Source organism: Tetrahymena thermophila, assembly GCF_000189635.1.
Source record: "Tetrahymena thermophila SB210 genomic scaffold scf_8254815, whole genome shotgun sequence".
NCBI classification, from domain to species: domain Eukaryota; phylum Ciliophora; class Oligohymenophorea; order Hymenostomatida; family Tetrahymenidae; genus Tetrahymena; species Tetrahymena thermophila.
This window is the reverse complement of record NW_002476571.1, coordinates 567,850-590,881: the sequence shown is the minus strand read 5'-3', so window position 1 is coordinate 590,881 and position 23,032 is coordinate 567,850. Positions and strand designations below refer to the sequence as shown.

At 20.4% G+C, this 23,032-nt stretch overlaps 4 protein-coding genes across 4 annotated transcripts; 3 read left to right on the top strand and 1 right to left on the bottom strand. All coding sequences in view use genetic code 6, as the record gives it.

Moving 5' to 3' along the window:
- Nucleotides 1-3,366: 3,366 nt before the first annotated feature.
- TTHERM_00203060 (kinase domain protein) lies at nt 3,367-7,363 on the top strand (the record flags this gene model as incomplete). The annotated part of the gene is made up of 18 exons (XM_001007091.2): nt 3,367-3,405; nt 3,453-3,502; nt 3,751-3,843; nt 3,922-4,014; nt 4,192-4,278; nt 4,537-4,626; nt 4,772-4,876; nt 5,059-5,148; nt 5,214-5,237; nt 5,336-5,428; nt 5,633-5,722; nt 5,873-5,962; nt 6,098-6,187; nt 6,271-6,360; nt 6,507-6,596; nt 6,746-6,835; nt 7,034-7,123; nt 7,225-7,363. 18 exons carry the CDS (start codon nt 3,367-3,369, stop codon nt 7,361-7,363), a joined length of 1,533 nt encoding a protein of 510 aa, XP_001007091.2.
- An 820-nt stretch (nt 7,364-8,183) lies between these two features.
- TTHERM_00203040 (transmembrane protein, putative) lies at nt 8,184-12,306 on the top strand (the record flags this gene model as incomplete). Its single annotated transcript, XM_001007089.2, has 19 exons — nt 8,184-8,242; nt 8,298-8,415; nt 8,469-8,518; nt 8,767-8,859; nt 8,938-9,030; nt 9,209-9,295; nt 9,556-9,645; nt 9,785-9,889; nt 10,078-10,167; nt 10,233-10,256; nt 10,355-10,429; nt 10,628-10,717; nt 10,864-10,953; nt 11,090-11,179; nt 11,263-11,352; nt 11,488-11,577; nt 11,706-11,795; nt 11,981-12,070; nt 12,168-12,306. The coding sequence occupies 19 exons, from the start codon at nt 8,184-8,186 to the stop codon at nt 12,304-12,306; spliced, it is 1,653 nt and encodes a 550-aa protein (XP_001007089.2).
- Nucleotides 12,307-13,086: 780 nt separating this feature from the next.
- TTHERM_00203030 (piwi-like protein) lies at nt 13,087-15,492 on the bottom strand (the record flags this gene model as incomplete). The annotated part of the gene is made up of 1 exon (XM_001007088.2): nt 13,087-15,492. One exon carries the CDS (start codon nt 15,490-15,492, stop codon nt 13,087-13,089), a length of 2,406 nt encoding a protein of 801 aa, XP_001007088.2.
- A 1,749-nt stretch (nt 15,493-17,241) lies between these two features.
- Nucleotides 17,242-22,535, top strand: TTHERM_00203020 (helicase carboxy-terminal domain protein; the record flags this gene model as incomplete). The annotated part of the gene is made up of 2 exons (XM_001007087.2): nt 17,242-19,933; nt 20,074-22,535. The coding sequence occupies 2 exons, from the start codon at nt 17,242-17,244 to the stop codon at nt 22,533-22,535; spliced, it is 5,154 nt and encodes a 1,717-aa protein (XP_001007087.2).
- Between the last annotated feature and the right edge of the window lie 497 nt (nt 22,536-23,032).

Genomic DNA, 23,032 nt, shown 5'->3' with positions numbered 1-23,032 from the left:
TTATAAAATAAAAAAACTGTAAAAAATGTTCTATTAAATTTACTGGCTCTCATAAATATGTAGATATCAAATAAAAAACAAAATAAACAATTTTACTTAAAAATAAAAAATGAATTAATTAATTAATGCTTCTTAACAAACAAGCATACCTAAAATTAAAATTTTTAAAACTAATTTTTTTTTATTTATTATTTTCTTTTATTTTTAAATAAATATTTTTCATCTATTAATATAATTAAATATAAATATTTATTTAAATATTTTTATAATTTTCAAAGAAATCAAATAATTTACTATAAATCAATGAAAAGTTGATGATTGATACTCAAAAAGTAAATGGAGAGCAAAAAAACTGTTTTAAAAAAATAAAAATGATACATAAATTGATAATAAAAGCTATTTATTTTTCATCTCTTAAAACTTTAACTTAATTATTCTATTTTATCATTTACCATATTTTTTTATGATATTAAAATTAAATTATTTACCTCTTTTTAAGTTGATATAAATAAAATAAAAATAATTAATTAATTAATTTATTTAACATTAAATATTAAATAAATTATTGAAAAAAATTTATAAATATGATAATTAAATACAAGGTTTGCATTTGATAGCATATAAATAAATACATATTAACTTCTTTATATATTTTTTTTATATTTAATTTTATATAAATTACAATTAATCCATATTAAAACTAATGTTTATTGTAAAAAATAAACTACAAATCAACTAAAAAATATATATTAAATACTTAATTTAATTTTCTAAAATTAAATTTACCCGTAAAACAAAACATAAATTTCAAATACAACAAACAATTGTTTAAATAAGAAACAATTTAGAGAGTATTGATTTTTTAGAAATTATGAAACATCATCTATGAATGAATAATTAAACTAACCTTTTTGTTTTTAAGAGTTTCCTTCTAAATTTTAATATATCTTCAAATGTGTAAAAAGCACTGTTTTTATAAAACATCAATTAACTTAATAAAATAAAAAAACTACATAATTTTCTATAACATTTGCTTGCTCTCATAAATATGTAGACGAAAAATAAAAAACAAAATAAGATATAATATCTATAAAAAAATTAAAAATTAATTAATGCTTCTAACTAAGCATCTATGTCTAAAATTAATATTTTTAAAATCTAATTTTTTAAAAAAAATATATCTTTTCCTTCAAATTAATTTTATTTCTTTAAAATATGGGGATATTTAAAAAATTGCATTATTTTAGATCAAAAAATGAGTTTTTTGAATTTATTTTCTATTTCCCTTACTCACTCAAGTAAACATTTTTATTTTTTTACAGACAAAACAAGAGTGTTAACTAAACAATAATTTGAATCTGATTTGAATAAAACTCACTCGTTTTCTTTATTAAAAAAAAGTAAAATATTTACTAAAGTTATATATGCAAATACTAAATATTTTGACATCTTTCTATAGCATAAATTATGTTTATCATCCCTTATTAATTAAGATTATTTTAACTAATTTTATATTAAGAATTTAAAAACATTAAATTTTAGTTTTTAAAAATAAAAATAAATTTAATTGAACTTAAGAAATTAAATATTATTTTATTTTTTAATCTGTAAAAAAAAAAAAAACATAAATTATAAAATCAATAATTTGACTAACTTTGTTTTTTGATTCTTTTATAAATCAACACAAATAAGATAAAAAAATAAATTAGTTTTTACTATAGGAAGAGCCACAAAGTTCTTAATTTAGTGCATTTTACTAAAGCAGAAACTATTTCTATGACACCCTATGAACTAAACTTGTTATAGCTTTTATATTTTTAAGAAAATATTATAAGAAAATAATTTATTTTTAAACTAAATTAATATATTTGAAATTTTATAAACAAACAGCTTTTTTAATTTTGTAATTTAATATTATTTGAATTTTATTTTTATTTAGTTTGGTTCTTTTGGAATTTTTTAGATATAAAATAATCATAAGGAAAAATCCATAAAAATACTTATAATTTACCCAATAAGAAGCTTTAAACTCAAGAGATTTATGCATTTCACTAAAATAGAACTCAGAGTTGAAGCATGGCTATCATCATAACCACAATATCTAATTATTTTCAATAAAATAGATTAAAAATATCTCTAATTCATAAAAATAATCTTATGAATCATAAAAAATTAAATAAAAAATAATAAGAATGATATGGAATTAATTTTTAATTATTAAAATAATTTTTTTTAGAAAAAAAAATAGAAAAATTAATAAAAATCAAAATAAAAATAAATAATCTATTATATAAAATAAACTAAACATTTTTTAAACTTAACAATTTATTTTGAAAAAGTAAAAAAAATGTTTATTAATTAACTATAAATTAAGTATAAAGATAGATAATTAAAAATATAAAATATTTAAAATCTTATAAAAATTATTGAAGATCTTAAGAATCTGTCAGTTATTACTCTTAAATTTGAAAAGCAATATTTTAAATTAATTTATTTTTTACTCAAAATTTAGCGTTAGATGTGTAATAGATTAAAAAGATTATCTTTCAAACTTTATAAAAAAAAAAATTCATTTTTAAAGGTGAATTATTAATGAGATTAAATATTTTACTTTACTGATAGAATAACAATAGATATATTATATTTATTTTTTTTTAGATGAAGTATTTCCCATCTTAATAATTTCTTAGACTGCTTCAATTTTATTAATTAAAAAATAAAAACAAATTAATTATTTAAATGAATCCTGAAGAAATAGTATAAATTAAATACTTTTTTTTCTTAATGAAAATCTAAATACTATTAAAAAAATACTAAATATTATTCAATTTAATAAATTATTTAATCACTTACTTAATATAAAATTTTATAAATTTTACAAGCCAATAATATATACATATTGATGGATACATTTTATTTCAAAATTGATATTGAATTTGGATTGATTAAAATATATATTTATAAATACAAAAGAATAATTTTTATGTATTTTATTTGAAAATATTTTTTGCTAAAAAATTATTCTTCAATTTCATCATTTTAAACTTCTAATTACTTTATAAACTTAATTATCATAGAATATATATATATGTTTTAATAATGATAAATATTATATATTATAAAAGCAATAAATTATAAAAATGTGCCTATTTAAGAGTTGATGTTCGAATTTTATTTTGTGCTTGTCAAAAATATCTTTTAATTCTGATTAAATTTCTAATAGCGGGAATATTTTGGGCTATCAAATTTTGATTATTTAAAGTGAAATTATTGTTATAAATTTGTGAGTGTTTTTTTTAATAACAAATAATTATTACAAACAAATAAATTAATTAAATTTGAAAAAAAAGGATAATTAAAAAAAATATGATATTTATAAAGGGTTAATACGAATCTCTAGAAAAAGTAATTTTATTGAAAAATCAAATCCTTTAATTATATTTCAATAAAAGTTTAGTGATTAAAGATTGTCTGATGAGTCTATACTCGATTTGAGATCTTTGTAATTAACTATTTTAGTATTAATGTTTAGAAGCCAAATTTCAATGTTTATAATTTTATATTTCTTTAAAAAGCTTAAAATAAAAGATTTACTTTCTATAAATTAAAGAAATGATACAAATGAAATATTAAACGATTTATTTATTTATTTTTCTCATTATAAAATAAAAAATTTATAAAATTTTCTTTTTTTTTATTTTGATTTTTAATTAATTAATTAAATCTTTACTATTTTTATATGCTAAATAGTAAGAAACCATCAGATCCTATAATAGAGTCTAATATTATTGAAACTTTTTCAAATTTACCAAATTTAAAAACACTAATTATCGAGCAAGGGTTGTAATACTAGTTTGTTTTATAATTTTTAACTCATTTTTTTATCTAAGCTTTTTATCTGCTAATTTTTATTTTTAAAAGTAATAGTTGTGCCTCCGATATAGAGTTTCTTACTATTTTAGTATCAAATTTAAAAAAATGCACCAAGCTCTCTACTTTATCAATAATAGTTAGGTAAATTTAACTTTCTTTAGTGCTTTTTGTTCACATAGATGTTATGACAAATAAAGAACTTTTATTTATGAGATATTGTTTGTTATTTATTTTTTAAACAAAACATTTATTATTCATCATTTTTTTATTTGTTTCTTCTTTATTTTTAACTTAAATTTTTAACATATTCATCAAAAGAGGTATCAGCATGAGTGAACATATTGAAGCTTTAAGCCAGGGCTTAATAAATTTACCAAATCTCTCAAATTTGAACCTTGATCTCTCGTAATTCAGATTTACCTCAATTTTACTAACTAAAATTTATAAAAAGCATTAAATCTATTCTAAAATAAAAAAAATATGAGGAATACAATAAACTCTTTAGTTTTAATTACCCCTTACACTCAACTATAAATTATTAAATTAAAATTTTTATTAATTTAAAAAAATCATTAATTACTCTTTAAAAGTTGGGGGCTGTTATATAATTTTGCTTGATCATATTTCATAATATTTTTAATTTTGCTTTATTTATAAAAAAAGTTACTGTAAAATAGAAGAAAAGAAAATATCAATTTTAGGATAGTAATTAGCTTAATGTCATAATTTATCAATTCTAGCCATTGATCTTGAGTAATTTATTTGATTAATTTATATTTTAAGTTTTAATTTTTAATCTTTAATTTTAAAAAAAAATCCAATATGCTATAGCTATCAATTTTTTCAATTTTTTTTCTTTATTTTTTAGAAATCATTATTTATTTTTGTTAACAAATAGACACAATTTCAATGATGTAAGTTTAAATGGTTCTAATTTTGCTTATAATTTAGCTTTGCTAATTTCAAAATTTCCTAAACTCTCAGAATTGACTCTGTCATTAAAGTAAATAGATAGATAACTAACTATTTTCTTATTTTAGATTCTAAAGAATAATTTTCTCTTAAAAATGTTTATGAGAAAGCAAGCAGACTTTAAATATAAAATTTAATTTTAAAGACCATAATATTTAGTGATCATTTTAAAATTCATAAAAAGTCATTAATTATTATTTTATTACTACAAAGTTCTAATCAATTAGATGGAAAATGTTAATCTAATATATGCACTGCCTTAGAAAATTGCTCGAATCTGAAAAAATTAGCCCTAAATCTATCGTATATAAATTTATAATATGCAAAATTCTTGTTTTACTTAATCTTTAAATTAAAAATATTATAAGCTCTAATCATATTGAAGGAATGTGGTAAATTCAACCCTTTATTATCTTAATGTCTATCTAATTAGCTTTCAAAGATCTAAATTTTAAATTTCATCTATTTGATTACAATTAAATAATAAAAGGCTCTTGGGTTAAAATTATAATTAGAGTTAACCTTCTAAAAGCTTTATCTTACCTAGCTTTAAAAGTGTTTCTACTCTTTTTCTTGATTTTAGGTATTTAAAAATTATTAAATTCTTTAAATATTATCTTAGGAATAAGCTAGTACCTACCATATTTCTTCAATAACTTTAATAGCCTCAAAATAGACTCATAATTAATTAATATAATAATAATATCACATTTGAAAATATTTCAATATATTAAAAAATCAATAATCACTTCCTTACTTTTAATTATTATTTTTATATTTATTTTAGATACAATAACCTAGATGGGTAGCATGCCTCATAGTTCGGAGCAGCTTTATCTTAATGCCAAAACCTCTAAAATTTAGAATTAATTATTGCGTAAAATAAGTTTTCTCTTTTAACCTATTTTTAAGAAAAAAAGAATAAAGTTGCTTAATTTGTTTAGATTTTATTAATTAATTATCTTCATCTGATTCATATTTATTATTTTAAAATAATCTATCTATTATTTCATTCTTTCTATCTAAGAGGTAACGAAATTGGTGCAGAGGGTACAGCTAATTTAGCATAAGGCTTAGCAAAATGTTAAAATCTATAAAAATTAAAACTCTAAATAAAGTAAAGAAGCATACATAATATTTTTATTTTTTCATTTTTTCCTATTTATTTAAAAATCTAATTCCTAAAGATGTTTAAGCATTAAATAATGAATGATAAATTATGTAAAATAATCTATCACTATTCTTTTAATAGCAATAATAAAATTGGTGACGATGGCATAAGTGAATTAGCAAATGCTTTGATCAAGTTACCAGAACTATCAGATTTATCTCTTTTGCTTAAGTAAAATATTATTTAGTTTGTAAAAAATATATCACAAGTAAATATATTTGCTCAAGATATTATTTATTTCATAAATAAAAAAGATCAAACAACATTAAAGATAAAGGAATAGCTAACTTTAGTTCTAAATTACCTTAATTTGCTAATCTCAAATACTTAGAACTTGATTTATGGTAAGAAATATTTACTTGTTTTTTTTAAAAATATTGAAAGTTATTCACTAATGAGGAAATTTTATAAATAACAAATTTATTTTTTTTACTTGTTTTTTTACATAATGTTTTACTCTTATTAATAACTAATAAATTAATTTGTAAAGGTACAATAGAATTAGTTCTCTTGGAGCTTAGTCCTTAGGTGAAAAACTAAAATAATGTATCAACTTTTCTACTCTAATACTAAATCTATAGTACTTATTTATATTATTTACTTCTATAAATAATACTACAAAACCAAAACAAAAATAACAAAAATTATCTACTTATGGTTTTGGAAAATATTTAAACTGATTTTTCTTGAATTACTTCTTTAGTAAAACAATTTAAATTTTAAAATAAGGTATAATAAAATAAGTTATGAAGGTGCTTTATGTGTAAGCAAAAGTTTAACAAATTTAACTAATCTTTAGTATTTGAAACTTGATCTCAGGTAATCTTTCAAGAAATATTAATTTATTTCAAACAAAGCTTTATTATTTATAGAACTATTTTATCTCAAAAATAGTATTGGTATATCTACTTTTATCAATCTACCAAAAAATATTTAAACCATTTTTATTCTAAAAATAGTTTTATTTTAAACTTTTTTATTTATTTTATATTTATTTTTATTATTATTTTCATTAAGGTTTAGTAAAATTGGATATTCTGGCCCATCTGAAGTTATTTCTACTTTGGCGAACTGCAAAAATCTGAGAATATTAATTTTAGGGTTTGGGTAAATGCAATATTTTAAAGATAAAATATATATCTTTATCATTTAGCAAATTTAATTTTTAATTTGTTTCTTAATTTTTATTTTTTAACCATAATTTAAAGTGAGAATAATATAGATGACTAAGAAGAGCTATTAAAGAGTAAAATTATGAGGATAAAACAATTAATATAATTCGAATTAAATTTGTACGATGACTTTGGTGAGGTTTCTAACGATAGTGGAGAAGAAATGGATGACTGAATGAGTAAATAGATGGAATAAAATCAATAAATAAAATAGAAAATTGTTAATCTTAAGTTAATATTTTCTTTTCATCCAATAATTATTTGAAAATTAGTTGAATCCCGCCCATGAGATTATATTTATCTGCTATTCAAATCTATTTTCTTTAATAATTTCTAAAAAAGAAAATTGTTTATAATTGTGATATCTATATTTTTTTGCAATAGTGATATATTCAAAAATTTTTGTCCTTTAGAAACTTTTTTCTTATTAACTTTTTAAAAAAATTTAATTAATTGAATTATTTTTATTTTAAAACTTACAAAATTATTTTATTGATTATTTTTGTTTAAAAATTAATAATAGATTATGAAATTTTTAATTGATAAAATATTTGTATAAATATTATACAATTATTCTTTATGGTTTTTTATATCAGACTGTGCTCAAATAAAAGAACTATTTAAATACAGAGAATTTACAATAGGAGCATTTTTAGATCAGTAGGTAGAAAAAACCTTTCTACTTTACTATTTTTTCGCCTTCCGAGTATTTTACTTGGAGGGCTACATTTTCAGACTTTTTTAAAAACTTTTTTAACAAATTTTTATTAAAAAACATGCCATAATCGAAAAAAAAAATGCCTTAATTAATGAGCATTTACAGTATATATATATATATATGTTTTAATAATAAAAATTATTATATATTTATAAAAAGCAATAAATAATAAAAATGCGCCTATTTAAGAGTTGGTGTTTGAATTTTATTTTGCGCTTGTCAAAAATATCTTGCTTAATGGATAAATGCTTATTTGATCTTGATAATGCTTTGATTAATGATATAGATAAAGATAAAATTTTTAATTCTGATTAAATTTCTAATAGCGGGAATATTGTGGATCATCAAATTTTGATTATTTAAAACGAAATTATTGTTATAAATCTGTGAGTGTTTTTTTAATAACAAATAATTATTACAAACAAAAAAATTAATTAAATTTGAAAAAAAAAAGGATAATTAAAAAAAATATGATATTTATAAAGGGTTAATACAAATCTCTAGAAGAAGTAAAACAAATTTTATTGAAAAATCAAATCCTTTAATTATATTTCAATAAAAGTTTAGTGGTTAAAGATTTTCTGATGAGTCTATACTTGAAGTGAATTATTTGTAATTAAATATTTTACTATTAATATTTAGAAGCCAATTTTCAATGTTTATAATTTTATATTTCTTTAAAAAGCTTAAAATAATATATTTACTATCTATAAATTAAAGAAATGAAAAAAAATGAAATATTAAACTATTTACTTATTTATTTTTCTCATCTTAAAATAAAAATTTTATAAAATTTTCTTTTTTTTATTTTGATTTTTAATTAATTAATTAAACCTTTACTATTTTTATATGCTAAATAGTAAGAAACCAACAGATCCTATAATAGAGTCTAATATTATTGAAACTTTTTCAAATTTACCATATTTAAAAACACTAATTATCGAGCCTGATTAGTAATACTAGTTTGTTTTATAATTTTTATCAAATTTTTTATCTAAACTGTTTTATCTGCTAATTTTTATTTTTAAAAGTGATAGTTGTCCTTCCGATATTGAGTTTCTAACTATTTTAATATCAAATTTAAAAAAATGCACCAAACTCTCTACTTTATCAATAAAATTAGGGTAAATTTAACTTTCTTTTTTGCTTTTTGTTCACATAGATGTAATGACAAATAAAGAACTTTTATTTATGAGATATTGTTTGTTATTTATTTTTTAAATCAAAACATTTATTACTCATCATTTTTTTATTTGTTTCTTCTTTATTTTTAACTTAAATTTTTAACAAATTCATCAAAAGAGGTATCAACATGAGTGAACATATTGAAGCTTTAAGCTAGGGCTTAGTAAATTTACCAAATCTCTCAAATTTGAACCTTGATCTCTCGTAATTCTGATTTAGCTAAATTTTACTAACTAAAATTTATAAAAAGCATTAAATCTATTTTAAAATAAAAAAAATATGAGGAATACAATAAACACTTTAGTTTTAATTACCCCTTACACTCAACTATAAATTATTAAATTAAAAATTTTATTAGATTTAAAAAAATCATTAATTACTCTCTAAAAGTTGGGGGCTTTTTTTTAAATTTGCTTGATTATATTTCATTATTATTTTTAATTTGCTTTATATATTATAAAAAGTTACTGTAAAATAGAAGAATAGAAAATATCAATTTTAGGATCGTAATTAGCTTAATGTCATAATTTATCAATTCTAGCTATTGATCTTGAGTAATTTATTTGATTAATTTATATTTTAAGTTTTAATTTTTAATCTTTAATTTAAAAAAAAAATAATCCTATATGTTAGTTATCAATTTTTTCAAATTTTTTTCTTTAGAAATTATTATTTATTATTATTAACAAGTAGAAATAATTTCAATGATTTAAGTATAAATGGTTCTAATTTTGCTTATAATTTAGCTTTGGGAATTTCAAAATGTGCTAAACTCTCAGAATTGACTCTCAAATTAGGGTAAATAGATAGATAGATAACTAACTATTTTCTAATTTTAGATTCTAAAGAATAAGTTTCTCTTAAAAATATTTATGAGAAAGCAAACAGAATTTAAATATAAAATTTAATTTTAATAACCATAATATTTAGTGATCATTTTAAAATTCATAAAAAGTCAATAATTATTTTATTATTACCACAAAAAGGTCTAATCAATTAGATGGAAAAGCTTAATCTAATATATGCTCTGCCTTAGATAATTGCTCGAATCTGAAAAAATTAAGATTATATCTATGGTATATAAATTTATAATATGCCAAATTCTTGTTTTACTTAATCTTTAAATTAAAAATATTATAAGCTCTAATCGTATCGAAGGAAATGGGTAAACTCAACCTTTTATTATTTTAAAGTCTATCTAATTGGCTTTCAAAGATCTAAATTTTAAATTTCATCTATTTGATTACAATTAAATTAAAAAAGGCTCTTGGGTTATTCTTCTAATATCTTTATCTTTCCTAGCTTTAAAAGTGTTTCTACTCTTTTTCTTGATTTTAGGTATTTAAAAATTATTCAATTCTTTAAATATTATCTTAGGAATAAGCTAGTACATACCATATTTCTTCAATAACTTTAATAGCTTCAAAATAGACTCATAATTAACTAATATAATAATAATAATTTCAATATTGAAATATATTAAAAAATCAATAATTACTTCCTTATTTTTAATTATTATTTTTATATTTATATTAGTCACAATAGCTTAGATGGGTAGCATGCCTCTTAGTTCGGAGCAGCTTTATCTTAATGTCAAAACCTCTAAAATTTAGAATTAATAATTCGGTAAAATAATTTTTCTCTTTTAACCCATTTTTAAGAAAAAAAAATAAAGTTGCTTAATTTGTTTAGGTTTTATTCATTAATTATCTTCATCTCATTCATAATTTTTTTTAAAAAAACTATTTATTATTTCATTCTTTCTATTTAAGAGGTAATGAAATTGGTGCAGAGGGTACAGCTAATTTAGCATAAGGCTTAGCAAAATGTTAAAATCTATAAAAATTAAAACTCTAAATAGAGTAAAGAAGCATACATAATCTTTTTATTTATACATTTTTTCTTATTTATTTAAAAATCTAATTCCTCAAAGATGTTTAAGCATTAAATAATGAATGATATATTATGTAAAATAATTTATCACTATTTTTTTAATAGCAATAATAAAATCGGTGATGATGGCATAAGTGAATTAGCAAATGCTTTGATGAAGTTACCAGAACTATCAGATTTGTCTCTTTTGCTTAAGTAAAATTTTATTTTGTTTGTAAAAAATACATCACAAGTAAATATATTTGCTCAAGATATTATTTATTTCATAAATAAAAAAGATCGAACAACATTAAAGATAAAGGAATAGCTAACTTTAGTTCTAAATTACCTTAATTTGTTAATCTCAAATACTTACAACTTGATTTGTGGTAAGAAATAATTAATGGTTTTTTAAAAAAATATTGAAAACTATTTACAATGAGGAAATTTTATAAATAACAAATTTATTTTTTTTATTTACATAATTTTAGTCTTATTAATAACTAATAAATTAATTTATAAAGGTACAATAGAATTGGCTCTCTTGGAGCTTACTTCTTAGGTGAAAAACTAAAATAGTGTATCAACTTTTCTACTCTAATACTAGAGCTATAGTATTTATTTATATTATTTACTTTAATGAATAATACTACAAAACCAAACTTTTTTGGTTTTGGAAAGTATTTTAAATGACTTTTCTTGAATTACTCTTTTATTAAAACAATTTAAATTTTAAAATAAGGTATAATAAAATAAATTATGAAGGTGCTTTAAGCTTAAGCAAAAGTTTAACAAATTTAACTAATCTTTAGTATTTGAAATTTGATCTCAGGTAATCTTTCAAGAAATATTAATTTAATTCAAGCAAAGCTTTATTTTTTATAGAACTATTTTATCTCTAAAATAGTATTTATTTATTTAAATATCTAATTTTATTAATCTCCAAAAAAAAATTTAAACCATTTTTGCTTGAAACTAATTATTTTTAAATATATTTTTATTATTATTTTCATAAAGGTTTAGTAAAATTGGATATTTTGGCCCATCTGAAGTTATTTCTACTTTGGCAAACTGTCAAAATCTGAGAATATTGTATTTAGGGTTTGGGTAAATGCAATATTATAAAAAATATATTTCTTTATCTTTTAGAAAATATAATTTTTAGTTTGTTTCTTACTTTTTATTTTACTATCATAATTTAAAGCGAGAATAATATAGATGACTAAGAAGAGCTATTAAAGAGAAAAATTATGAGGATAAAACAATTAACATAATTCGAACTAAACTTGTACGATGACTTTGGTGAGGTTTCTGACGATAGTGGAGAAGAAATGGATGACTGAATGAGCAAATAGATGGAATAAAATTAATAAATATAAATAGCGAATTATTAATCTTATGTTAATAATTTCTTTTCAACCAATAAATATTTGAAAGATTTTAAATTTAATTAAGCAAAATTAGTTGAATCATGCCCATGCGATAAAATATATCTGCTATTCAAATCTATTTACTTTAATAATTTCTAAAAAGAAAATTATTTTTTGTTAAGTTATATTTTTTGTAATAATGAAATTTTCAAAAATTTTTGTCCTTTAGAAACTTTATTCTTATTAGCTTTTTTTAAAAATTAAGTTTATTGAAACACTTTTATTTTTATAATTTACAAAATTATTTTTGCTTTAAAAATTTTATAATTTAGTTTATTGGAATTTTAGTGATCTAATTAATATTTTTATAAATATTTACAATTATTCTATATGATTTTTTATATATGAGTAAGTTCAAATAAAAGTAATATTTAAATACTATTTATTAGTGATACTTAAATTTTAACTTTAGATGTTGAACAAAAATTCCATAATTTTTCAAAAATAAACAAACTACATAAAAGTATATGAACTAAGTAGTCAGTTGTAATAATACTTTAATAATATTTTGAATGATTTAAAAAATTTTATTTATTTTTGATAAACAGATTTTAAAAATATTAATTTGATATTAATTTTACAACTTAACATATAATTTATATACCTTAATAAAAAATTCGTAATTATACAAAAATAAACTAGAAAAATGAATTAAATTAAGTTACTTTTTTTTCATTTTATTTATTTATGTGTTCATAGATAAAATAAATTTTTTTTTAAATCACCAAAGTTGTCATCTTAGAGATAATCAAAAACATATTTTGCTAGTTTCTCGGCGTATTTCAAGGCTGCGGGTACTCTTATGGAACCTTATTAATTGTAGTAGTTGAAAGTTTAATAGTATGTAAACTACCAAAAAGTTTCTTAATTCAAATCAGTTGAGTTGTATAAAAGGCTGTATTTTGTTGGAATGCTAACACCATTCCTACAATTTTAAGCTATTAGATAGAAATGAATTTAAGATTTACTTGTTTCGTGTGAAAATACTGTTCCTGGAATAGGATTGGAAATTGCTTTGTCTTCATTTTATTGATAAATCTTTTATGTAACATTTTTGTTAACATTAAAATAAGCAAATTTAGGAGAATAAGTAGGACTAATATTGCTTGCAATATTTTAAATAGATTCTATTTCAGTTAAATGACTGTTTTGTTTTAGGTCATCACCTTAACCTTATTTGTAAATTATTATTTGTTTTGGTAATTTTTTTACTATTTATTAGTAAATTAGTATTCCATCTTTTATAATTTTCTACAATTAATGAAGCTATTTGCAACCTTTTTCTCTAAAGTAAACTTAAGATAGATATCTTGAGAAGTTTCTGTTGATAGAGCAAACAACGGCAATAATTTATTTTCCTTTGATTATATTTCGGCTAGTTTCTATTCCAACAATCATAGTATTTATTGTCTACGATGTGATTTACATAGGCATTTCCACATTCCAAATTTGGTTGCCAGTCTTTTATAATATTTATAGGACGATATTAAGGCAAATTTTATATTTATTTTTATTTTTTAAAGATTAAGGACTAATATGTTAAGATTCAACATTAGCTAAAATACAAAAGAAATGTTTGATTTACTAATAGAAATTTGTATTTAAGTCTCCAAATGTTACAATAAAACTAGGCAAATACTCAGTTTCAATAAAATATTTATCTAATTTTTCTATTAAATGTTTAGGATTCACTAAAGAATGATGAATTATTTTAGGATCTTCATACTTTATTTCCAGTTTTTAAGTGATATTTTGAAATAATTTTAAAAGTTTGTTTACTAGGGTCTAATTTTTGTTTGAGTAAATGATTATCCAATCTGTAAAATCAGTTTTGCATTCAAATATTTAGCCCTTAAAATCAAATTTTCCCTATTCAGGAATTATTTTACTATTTTTTAGTATGATATTAGGAGGATTTAAAATGTAGGCTTTAGCTTATATTGGAATACTATCTATATAGACTTCTTAATGAGATGATTATTTGCGAAGTAATTAAGATTCTTCTATTGTATATTCATATCTTTCCTTTGGATTGAGTTAAATTCCACGAGTGATTTAGTTGATGCTTCTTTTTTCATTTGAGCTTAACCCAGCCATCAGGCATAGCTCTGGGACTAAATAAATAATTTTTTTCTGATATTGCTTAGTAATAGGATCTCTCTTTTTTGTAAATGAAACTAAAAGAGGTTGGTTAATATGTTCAATTTTGATCCTGTATTTGTAGTAGTAATAATCTAAAAACGAAATTTAATTATTTGTTTGATTCCATAAAAATTAACTCTATGGAGTTTTAGTTCTATCTAAATCTGTTATTTGATATCTTTAATAATTGTTATACGCAGTAATTACAGATTAGCCGATAATTCCATTTTTGAATTCTTTTAAGTATTTCAGTGCATTATCTTTTCTCATTATTCTACTTGTAAAATCTAGAGTTATTTAGTATTTCTCAAGGGTTTGATATATCTAAAATGTTATACCTTTATAAATTTGAAATTAAATATCATAACCATTTTTTAAAGTGATCTATCTCTCCTTAATATCATTTTCCTTATAGAATTTAGAGTTTTTGCCAATTTCAATAAAATTTTCTTCTCTCAAAATATCTTTGAAAGTGATATTTAGAATTTAGTTAATTTAGTTATTAGAAAATTAATCTACGGTTTCATCATTCTAAACTTCTATTTACTTCACAAACTTAATTCTCATAGAATATGATTATTCACCTATTTTAATACTGTCAAAATTCAAATATTCTTTATACATTTTTTCTTTTATTGGTTTTATCAGAGAGTAAAAAGATTTTCCAGAAAAGCTAAATTTGCCTATTAATCTTTCTATATCTTTCCTTGCTTTCTTAAATATTGCATATCTTAGCTATCTGTCGTCTTCAGATACTTCAGGTTGAAATTCTACATCATATTAAAAGCAAGTTATATGAGACTAATCATTTTTATCTTCCTTTTTTTCAATTTAAGATTAAACCTATTCTTGGATTTTTAAATTAAAAATATTTGTCAAAACATGAGAGACCTTGCATATCTTTTATAATTCTTAGCTAGAACTCTTTTGTGGTCTCTTTGAAAGAACTAAATTCATTCTTTAATTTAAAAACAAACAAACAAACAAACAAACAAATAAATCAATCAAACAAAATTTTGTTTTTAATAAATATAAAAGTTTTGGTTTATCCAGTCATCTAAATTTAATCAAATTGAAATATCATATTTAAGTAAAAAATAAAAATTTAATTTAGCTACCTAAGTTTTTGATATGTAGAACTAATAAATTATTATTTTTTGATCCTCTTGACCTCATTATAATATTTATTTTGTGTGAAATTAATACATATTGGTTTTTGTAGAGTTTCTTTTAAATGGAAATAAAAAAAAAATGTATTTAAATGAATTTAGCAAACAAACTATATATTCAAATATTTATATTTTAATTAATTAGAGAGATATTAAAATATGAATTTTTTATATCATTTACAAAAATTTCCAAAATATAATTTAAATCATTCTATCTAATTTGAAAAAATGTCAAAAAAATAATCAATAAAATAATTTCAAAAAATATTGATTTCAACTTACAAAAGCTGTAAAAAATGAAAATTATAAAATATTTTTATAAAAAAAAACCATGCCAATTTATTTATTTAGTATTTAGTAATCTAAATAATTTTTCATTAAAAAATGTTCTAATTTATAGTAAGATTGATATTCTTTAATTAAATACCAAATAATTATTAGGTATTTAAAATATTTTTAAAATTAAATAAAATTTTTACATGAAATAAACATTTGTTTTATTTTACTGCTCAAAATCTAAAATATTAAAAAATATACAGCACTATTATCATTCAATACATTTTGAAAATATTTGCTAATAAAATATAAATTATATAAAAAAACACATCTAATGAAATTTGGAAATATATGTTATGAGATAGATAGATAGATAGATAGATAGATAGATAGATAGATAGATAGATAAATAGAAATTGAAAATAATTAATTCTAAATTTTTAAAAATTGTAAAGAAGAAACATAAAAAGGATTTTTTGTTTTGATAATTTTATTTTTAGATGCCTTTTAAAAATAAAGGAAGTTAAAATTATTTAATAAAAATTGAGTAAGGATTTAATAGTAAATATTTTAAAATAATATTAAAAATGTATAAATAAATATATAAAGAAATATTTTGAATTTAAATATTTAATAAGACATTCTTTGAGAAATAAAATGAGTATTAATTAAGTAAAAAGGCATCTAATAAAATGTTAATACTCATAGTAGAATTTATATAGATAGATAGTAATTGATAATAATTAATTCTAAATTTTTAATAATTGCTAAGGAGAAATCTAAGAAGGATTTTTGTTTTAATAATTATATTTTTAGATGCTTTTTTTATTTAAAAATTTTTAAAGTTATTTAATAAAAATTGAGTTATGATTAATAGCAAATATATGAAAGTAATATTTATAAATAAATATATAAAGAAATATTTTGAAGAATGGAATTGAATTTTGATATTTAGTAATAAATTCTTTGAAAAAATGAATAAATATTAGTTTTGTAAATAAAAAAGACATCTAATGAAATGTTAACATATTAGAATTTATGTAGAATAGATAGTAATTGGCAATAATTAATTCTAAATTTTTAAAAATTTCAAAGGAGAAATCTAAGAAGTATTATTTGCTTTGATAATTACATTTTTAGATTCCTTTAAAGATAAAAATTTTTTAAGTCATTTAATAAAAAAATTGAATTAAGATTAATAATAAATATTTGAAAATAGTATTGTTAAATAAATTAAAAATATAAAGAAATAATTTGAAGGATGGATTTTAATTTAAATATTTAAGAAGATACTCTTTTGTAAATTGAATAAATATTAAGCTAATACTCTTAAAATGGCAAGCTAATTTTTGGAAAAACACAACTTGTTTTATCTTCTTTATTATGCCCATTTAGAGGTAATTGGAATAAACATTTATAAGATTTAGATTATACACTTAAAATATCAAGGAATATAGCTTTAGACCCAATAAAAGCAAGAAATCTTAATCCATATTTTATAGAGCTATATGAAAGATGTGTTAATAATAATCAAAATAAATAAACTGCAGCTCAAGCTGTCTTTTCGCAAAATAAAATCATTACTCAACAGTAGGAAACGTAAATTACTGATACGCTTGAATCTGTTTAACTCATAATTGATTCTTATTTGACATCATTTAACAATAAATCCCTCTCTTTACTAGTAGTTATCTCTTCTCTATTATCAGAAGACTTAAATAAAATGTCTTTTACAGAAAAACTATTCGCCTACACATAATAACTCAATTAAATTAAAATTTAGCTACCCACCGATAATACTTAGACACCATAATAAAAAAATAGCGCATGTCCTAACACTTTCTAAAATAAAAATTTGAAAGTTTAGGATTTTATTAAAAATAATAAAATTCAATAAGAAAACAAGTTAGTAGGACTTTCCAATTAGAATATTTATGAGAATTAAAATCTAAACGTTCTAAATAGATAGAAATCATCTAATTAAAATGAATAAGAAACATAATTTAAAAAACCATATGAAAAAAACAATATTGAATAATATCCTCAAAATAGTAACTTAAAAAATGATAATAAGTAGAAGTAATAATAATACTTAACAAAATTATAACCAAAAATTTAAAAAGACATAAATGTTTGTGAAAATTTAAATTAAATTTAATAAAATATTTTTAATTAAAATAATGTTTAATTAAAAAAATTACTTTCTTTAAATATTTAAGATAAATAGAAAAATTAGTAAATTTAATTAAAAAAATAATTTTCTAATTAAATCTAAATTAATAGCAATAAATTAAATTCTTAGCCTTTAAATCTAAAAAATTAGTGTGAAATAAAACATTTTAATTAATAAGAACCAATTAAATTTATTGAAAATAGATAAACTTCTATTTAGAATTAACCAAAATTTTACAGTGAAGAAGTTGATTCCATTTTAAAGTAGATAAAAGAACTTACAGAGAATGAAAGAGAGATTTTCATGAAACTTTTTGGTAAATATCTAGATGGCATGAATGGATAATTTTTAGATGACTTGAAAAAAAGATATCCTGAAATTTACTATTTAATTTAATCAAGCAAAGCTTTGGAAAAAGTTTCAAAAATGACACCACGCTCAGTTTAGATAGTTTCTTGCTTGCTTTTTTTATACAAATAAAAGTAAAAAGGAAGAATCTTACAGATTAACACTGGAGAAGGTAAGTCTATAACTGTTGCTATGATTGCTGCTACGAGATGCTTGATGAAAGATAAAGTCGATGTTTTCACTTCAAACAAAGAACTTGCAAAGAGAGATTGCGAGGAGTTTTAAATGTTTTATAAAGAGCTAGGTTTAACATGTGGATCTATTGGCTCTGAATAATTTCGTTCCAGCGAACCAAATGAGACTTACAAAAAAAATGTGGTATATGGTGATGTTGGAAGTTATGCTGCCGATTTACTTGGAGATTATTATGAGTAAAGAGGCACTAGATGTGGTAGACTGTTCGATTTTGCTATTGTTGATGAGGTTGACTGCATGCTCATTGATCAGCATAACCATTCTACCTCTCTTGCTAAAAGTATTCCAGGATTAACTAAGCTGAATACTATTCTGTGGCTAATTTGGTATAAAATAACTTAGATGAGAGATCAATATTTAGAAGGGTACTACTACTTTGTAGAAAACTAAGACAAGAAATATTGTTGCAGGGCTGAAGATTTTATTACTGAATTTATCAACTAAACTCTAATGAGAGGAGAAATTTCTGCAAAAATCGATGAATTAATACCTAATCACATAAAATCTTTTGCAATGTCTTAAATGAAGGAATGGGTAATGAATGGCTTTTATGCTTAATAACTTCAAAGAAACAAAGAATATAAAGTAGAAAATGATAAAATAATTCCTATTGACTACGACAATACAGGTGTTGCCCAATTAAACACTTAATGGAGAGGAGGTTTGCATCAATTTATTTAAATGAAAGAAAATGTGACTGTGACTCCTATGAATATGACTGTTAACTTTGTCTCTAATATATACATGTTTTTGCTCTATAAAACTAATTTAGTAGGACTGACTGGAACATTAGGCTCATTTAAGTCTATTGATGTTCTGTAATAGTTTTACTAGGTTGATACTCTGAAAGTTCCCCCTTTCAAACCTAGAAAGTTATAAATATTGCCTCCTATTATTGAATAAACAACACTAGATTTCCAAAAGACAATTATTAATGAGATTGGACTTTAAATGAATAAAGGAAGTCCATGCCTGATAATTTCAGAGTCAGAAAAATTCAGCAAACACATTTCTAAATTAATTTCAAAGAGATTTCAAAATATAAAAATAGTAGAATATTACACTGGTAATGAGAGTATAGAAAAAGAATCAATTAATGAATTTTGTATCATTTTAAGTACTAATTTGGCAGGTAGAGGAACTGATATAAAACTTTCCACTCAAATTATAAACAATGGTAATTAATTTCTTTAGTTTCTTTCTTTTTTTTATTTAAAATGATCCATTTTATTTAAAAAATTAATTTAATTTTTAAAATTTTATTAAAAATCAATCCAAAAAGTGTAAGGTTTTTATAACTATTTTTAATAATTTTAGGTGGCTTACATGTGATAGTTACATTTACGCCAAAAAATAAAAGAGTGGAAGATTAAGCATTTGGCAGGGCAGGTAGATGCGGGTAAGATGGTAGCGCTCAGATGGTAATTGATGGTTCAAAAGACAGTTTTATTATTAAAAATAAGATTTAATCAAATTTAATTGAGGAAAGAGACAAAGTGGACGCTTAGATTTGCGAGAAATAGCTGCAAAATATGATTGATATTTCTAAAATGGATGAAATCTTTTGGGACTATTGCAAAACTTTAAATACTTGCGAAATACTAAAAAAAAAGCAGTATCTGAGGAAGTAGGAGGAAGAAATTTGGGCAACTTTTTATTGTAAGATTTAAAATATGAGAAAAGAACCAGAGAAAGCCATGAAAGAATATATGATTTTCAAAGAAGATTTTCAAAAAAGAGTGAACGAGAGAAATGTCGTTAATCCTTCTTATTTAATTAGCGAAGGAATGAAATTGCTAATTGAAAAAAAATTCACAGAAGCACTCCAAATATCAGACGAAATTATCTTGAAAAATCCAAAAAATTTAGCAGCTCACTACATCAAAGCTATTGCATTTACTTCTTTGAAATAACATTCTATTTCTCTTTAAATGCTTGATAAATGCGAAATGATTCTTCAATAAAAAAATAGTTTACACTAAGCACTACAAATTCTATAACTATAATCTTAATCCTTAGTATAGCAAGAATATAATTAAGAGTTATATGAATAAAGCATTTTATTGAGCAAAAATTTTATGAATCAAGCTCAAGAGTCTAAGATATTTAACATAAATAAATATGATAGAAAGTAATTAGAATCTTATATTTCAGAGAGTGGATGTTTCAAGAGGATTAAAGACGAGGAACTAATAAGAGGAAAAATTTTAGAATAAATAAGGGATTTAAAAGGTGAAATAAAAGTTTTGTAAAGAAATATTTCAAAGAAAGAAAATTTAAATTTTATCAGAATAGATGAATTTTTTTAAGATGATAAAATTACTTAATAGATAATAAAAGAATATCTAAATGAAGAGCTGCCTTTCGTCATAAATTTGTTTGAAAGAAAACCATTGCAATGGAAATCTTTGATCCCCCTTGCTTGCAGTATATTTTAGCTCTCTAATTCTTTATATTTAATGTAAGATTCAATCATTTAAAAGGATAATCAAAATAATTTAAATAAACAAAATATGAAATTAATGAATGATAATTAGAATTACTTTTAAAATGATAATTATATTGAAGTTATCTAAGAACACAACGACTAAGTTTAAGGAATAGCAAATGCGATAGAAAAAATGATGCTCATTGATGGACTAAATTTAAAAGAATATATGAGCTAGGAATCAATTGTTATAATTTACCATATCAGAAAATTTTAAATATAAGATTATGTTCACATGCTTACATAAATCAGTGATCATTCAGCAAATAAAATATAAAAAGAATTAATAATTTAAATATCTTTCAAAGATGCTCTAACAAAAGAAGTTGCCAAATACTCCAAATAAATAGCCTATATCACATAACAAATGGCCTAAGATCAAAAATTCTTAAATATAAGTTAGCTTCAAACAAAGTTTTAGCTAAATTGCAGTAAAATTTTAGAATAAACGTAAGCATTCTAATTAATTAATAAGAATTAAATAGAAAATATTTACAAGGCATTCAAGTAGCAATTTTAATATTTAAATTTTTAACACTTTGAAAGAGATATTGTTAGAAATTTAAGGTAGAATTTAATATAACACCATAAAAAGTAAATTATAGATAATCTTGAAAGTTTTATTAAAGACAACTACGAATTACTTCTTTCTCCTAATTAGTTTTTCGAATTAGTTTATAATTTAATGCAAGATCCTCTCAATAATGTAATAAATTTGACTATTTAAAACATGTAAACCATAGTTTGCGATACTATTTGCAGTTATTTAGTTCATAAAATTAAACAAGAAATAAATTACCTTAAGTAATTATTGCAAAATTAAGCATAAAAAATGTAAAAATTATAACAAAATAATAATTATACTATTAACACATAGAATAAAATTAAAAATTATGAGAAGATTTAAAATTAATTAGAGTAGGATGAAGGAATAATTTAATAATTTATGAATAGTCTTAAGTAAGCAATAACTTAATTTAAATTAGATGTCAATAATAGTCTGTCTCTATAACCTTAAATGCTTGAAAAAGTTTAGATAAAAAACTTTATTTTAAATAACAACTAAAACTTAGTTTAAAAAGAAGAATTTTTAACTCTAATTCAGCAAATTTTGATCTAATTGCAAGAAAAAAATTAATTGCAATATAATTCAAAAGAGTTTTAAAACTATTTTGTAAAGAAAATTTAAATTGAAATATTAATTCCAACATTCAAAACAGTCTCTCATATATTTTTACAACAAATTGAAAGCAACGCAATATAAGGGCTATTCAGTCATATAATTTAATGAAAGAATTTATATTTTATGTTATAAATAAAGAAATTTAAATTATAGAATCTATAATCTAATTCTAAATTTATTAAAATAATTTGATTATTGAAATCAATATTTATGTTAAATTTTTTATTAATTATATACTATACTCTTTTTTAAGATAATTTAAAATACCTTAATTAATTAATAAATTGATTATTCAAATATATATCTATGTTAATTTTTTTATTAAATATATACTATGCTCTTTTTTTAAAGAATTTAATTATCTTAAATTTTTAAGATCTAGAAATAATAAATGAAGGAATCAATGAAACTTGATATTCTTAAATTTTTATCAATTACATTTAATAAAATTATTTTACTTGGTGTATTTGATAAGTTTTGGAACATTTTTACTTTACGATGCACAAAAATTGGGTAGTTAGAGTTTCGCACAATCAGGTTATTAGTTTTAGATGCACACAAATCTTTTTGTAGATTGTACTTTTACCTCACAAAAAAAACATATT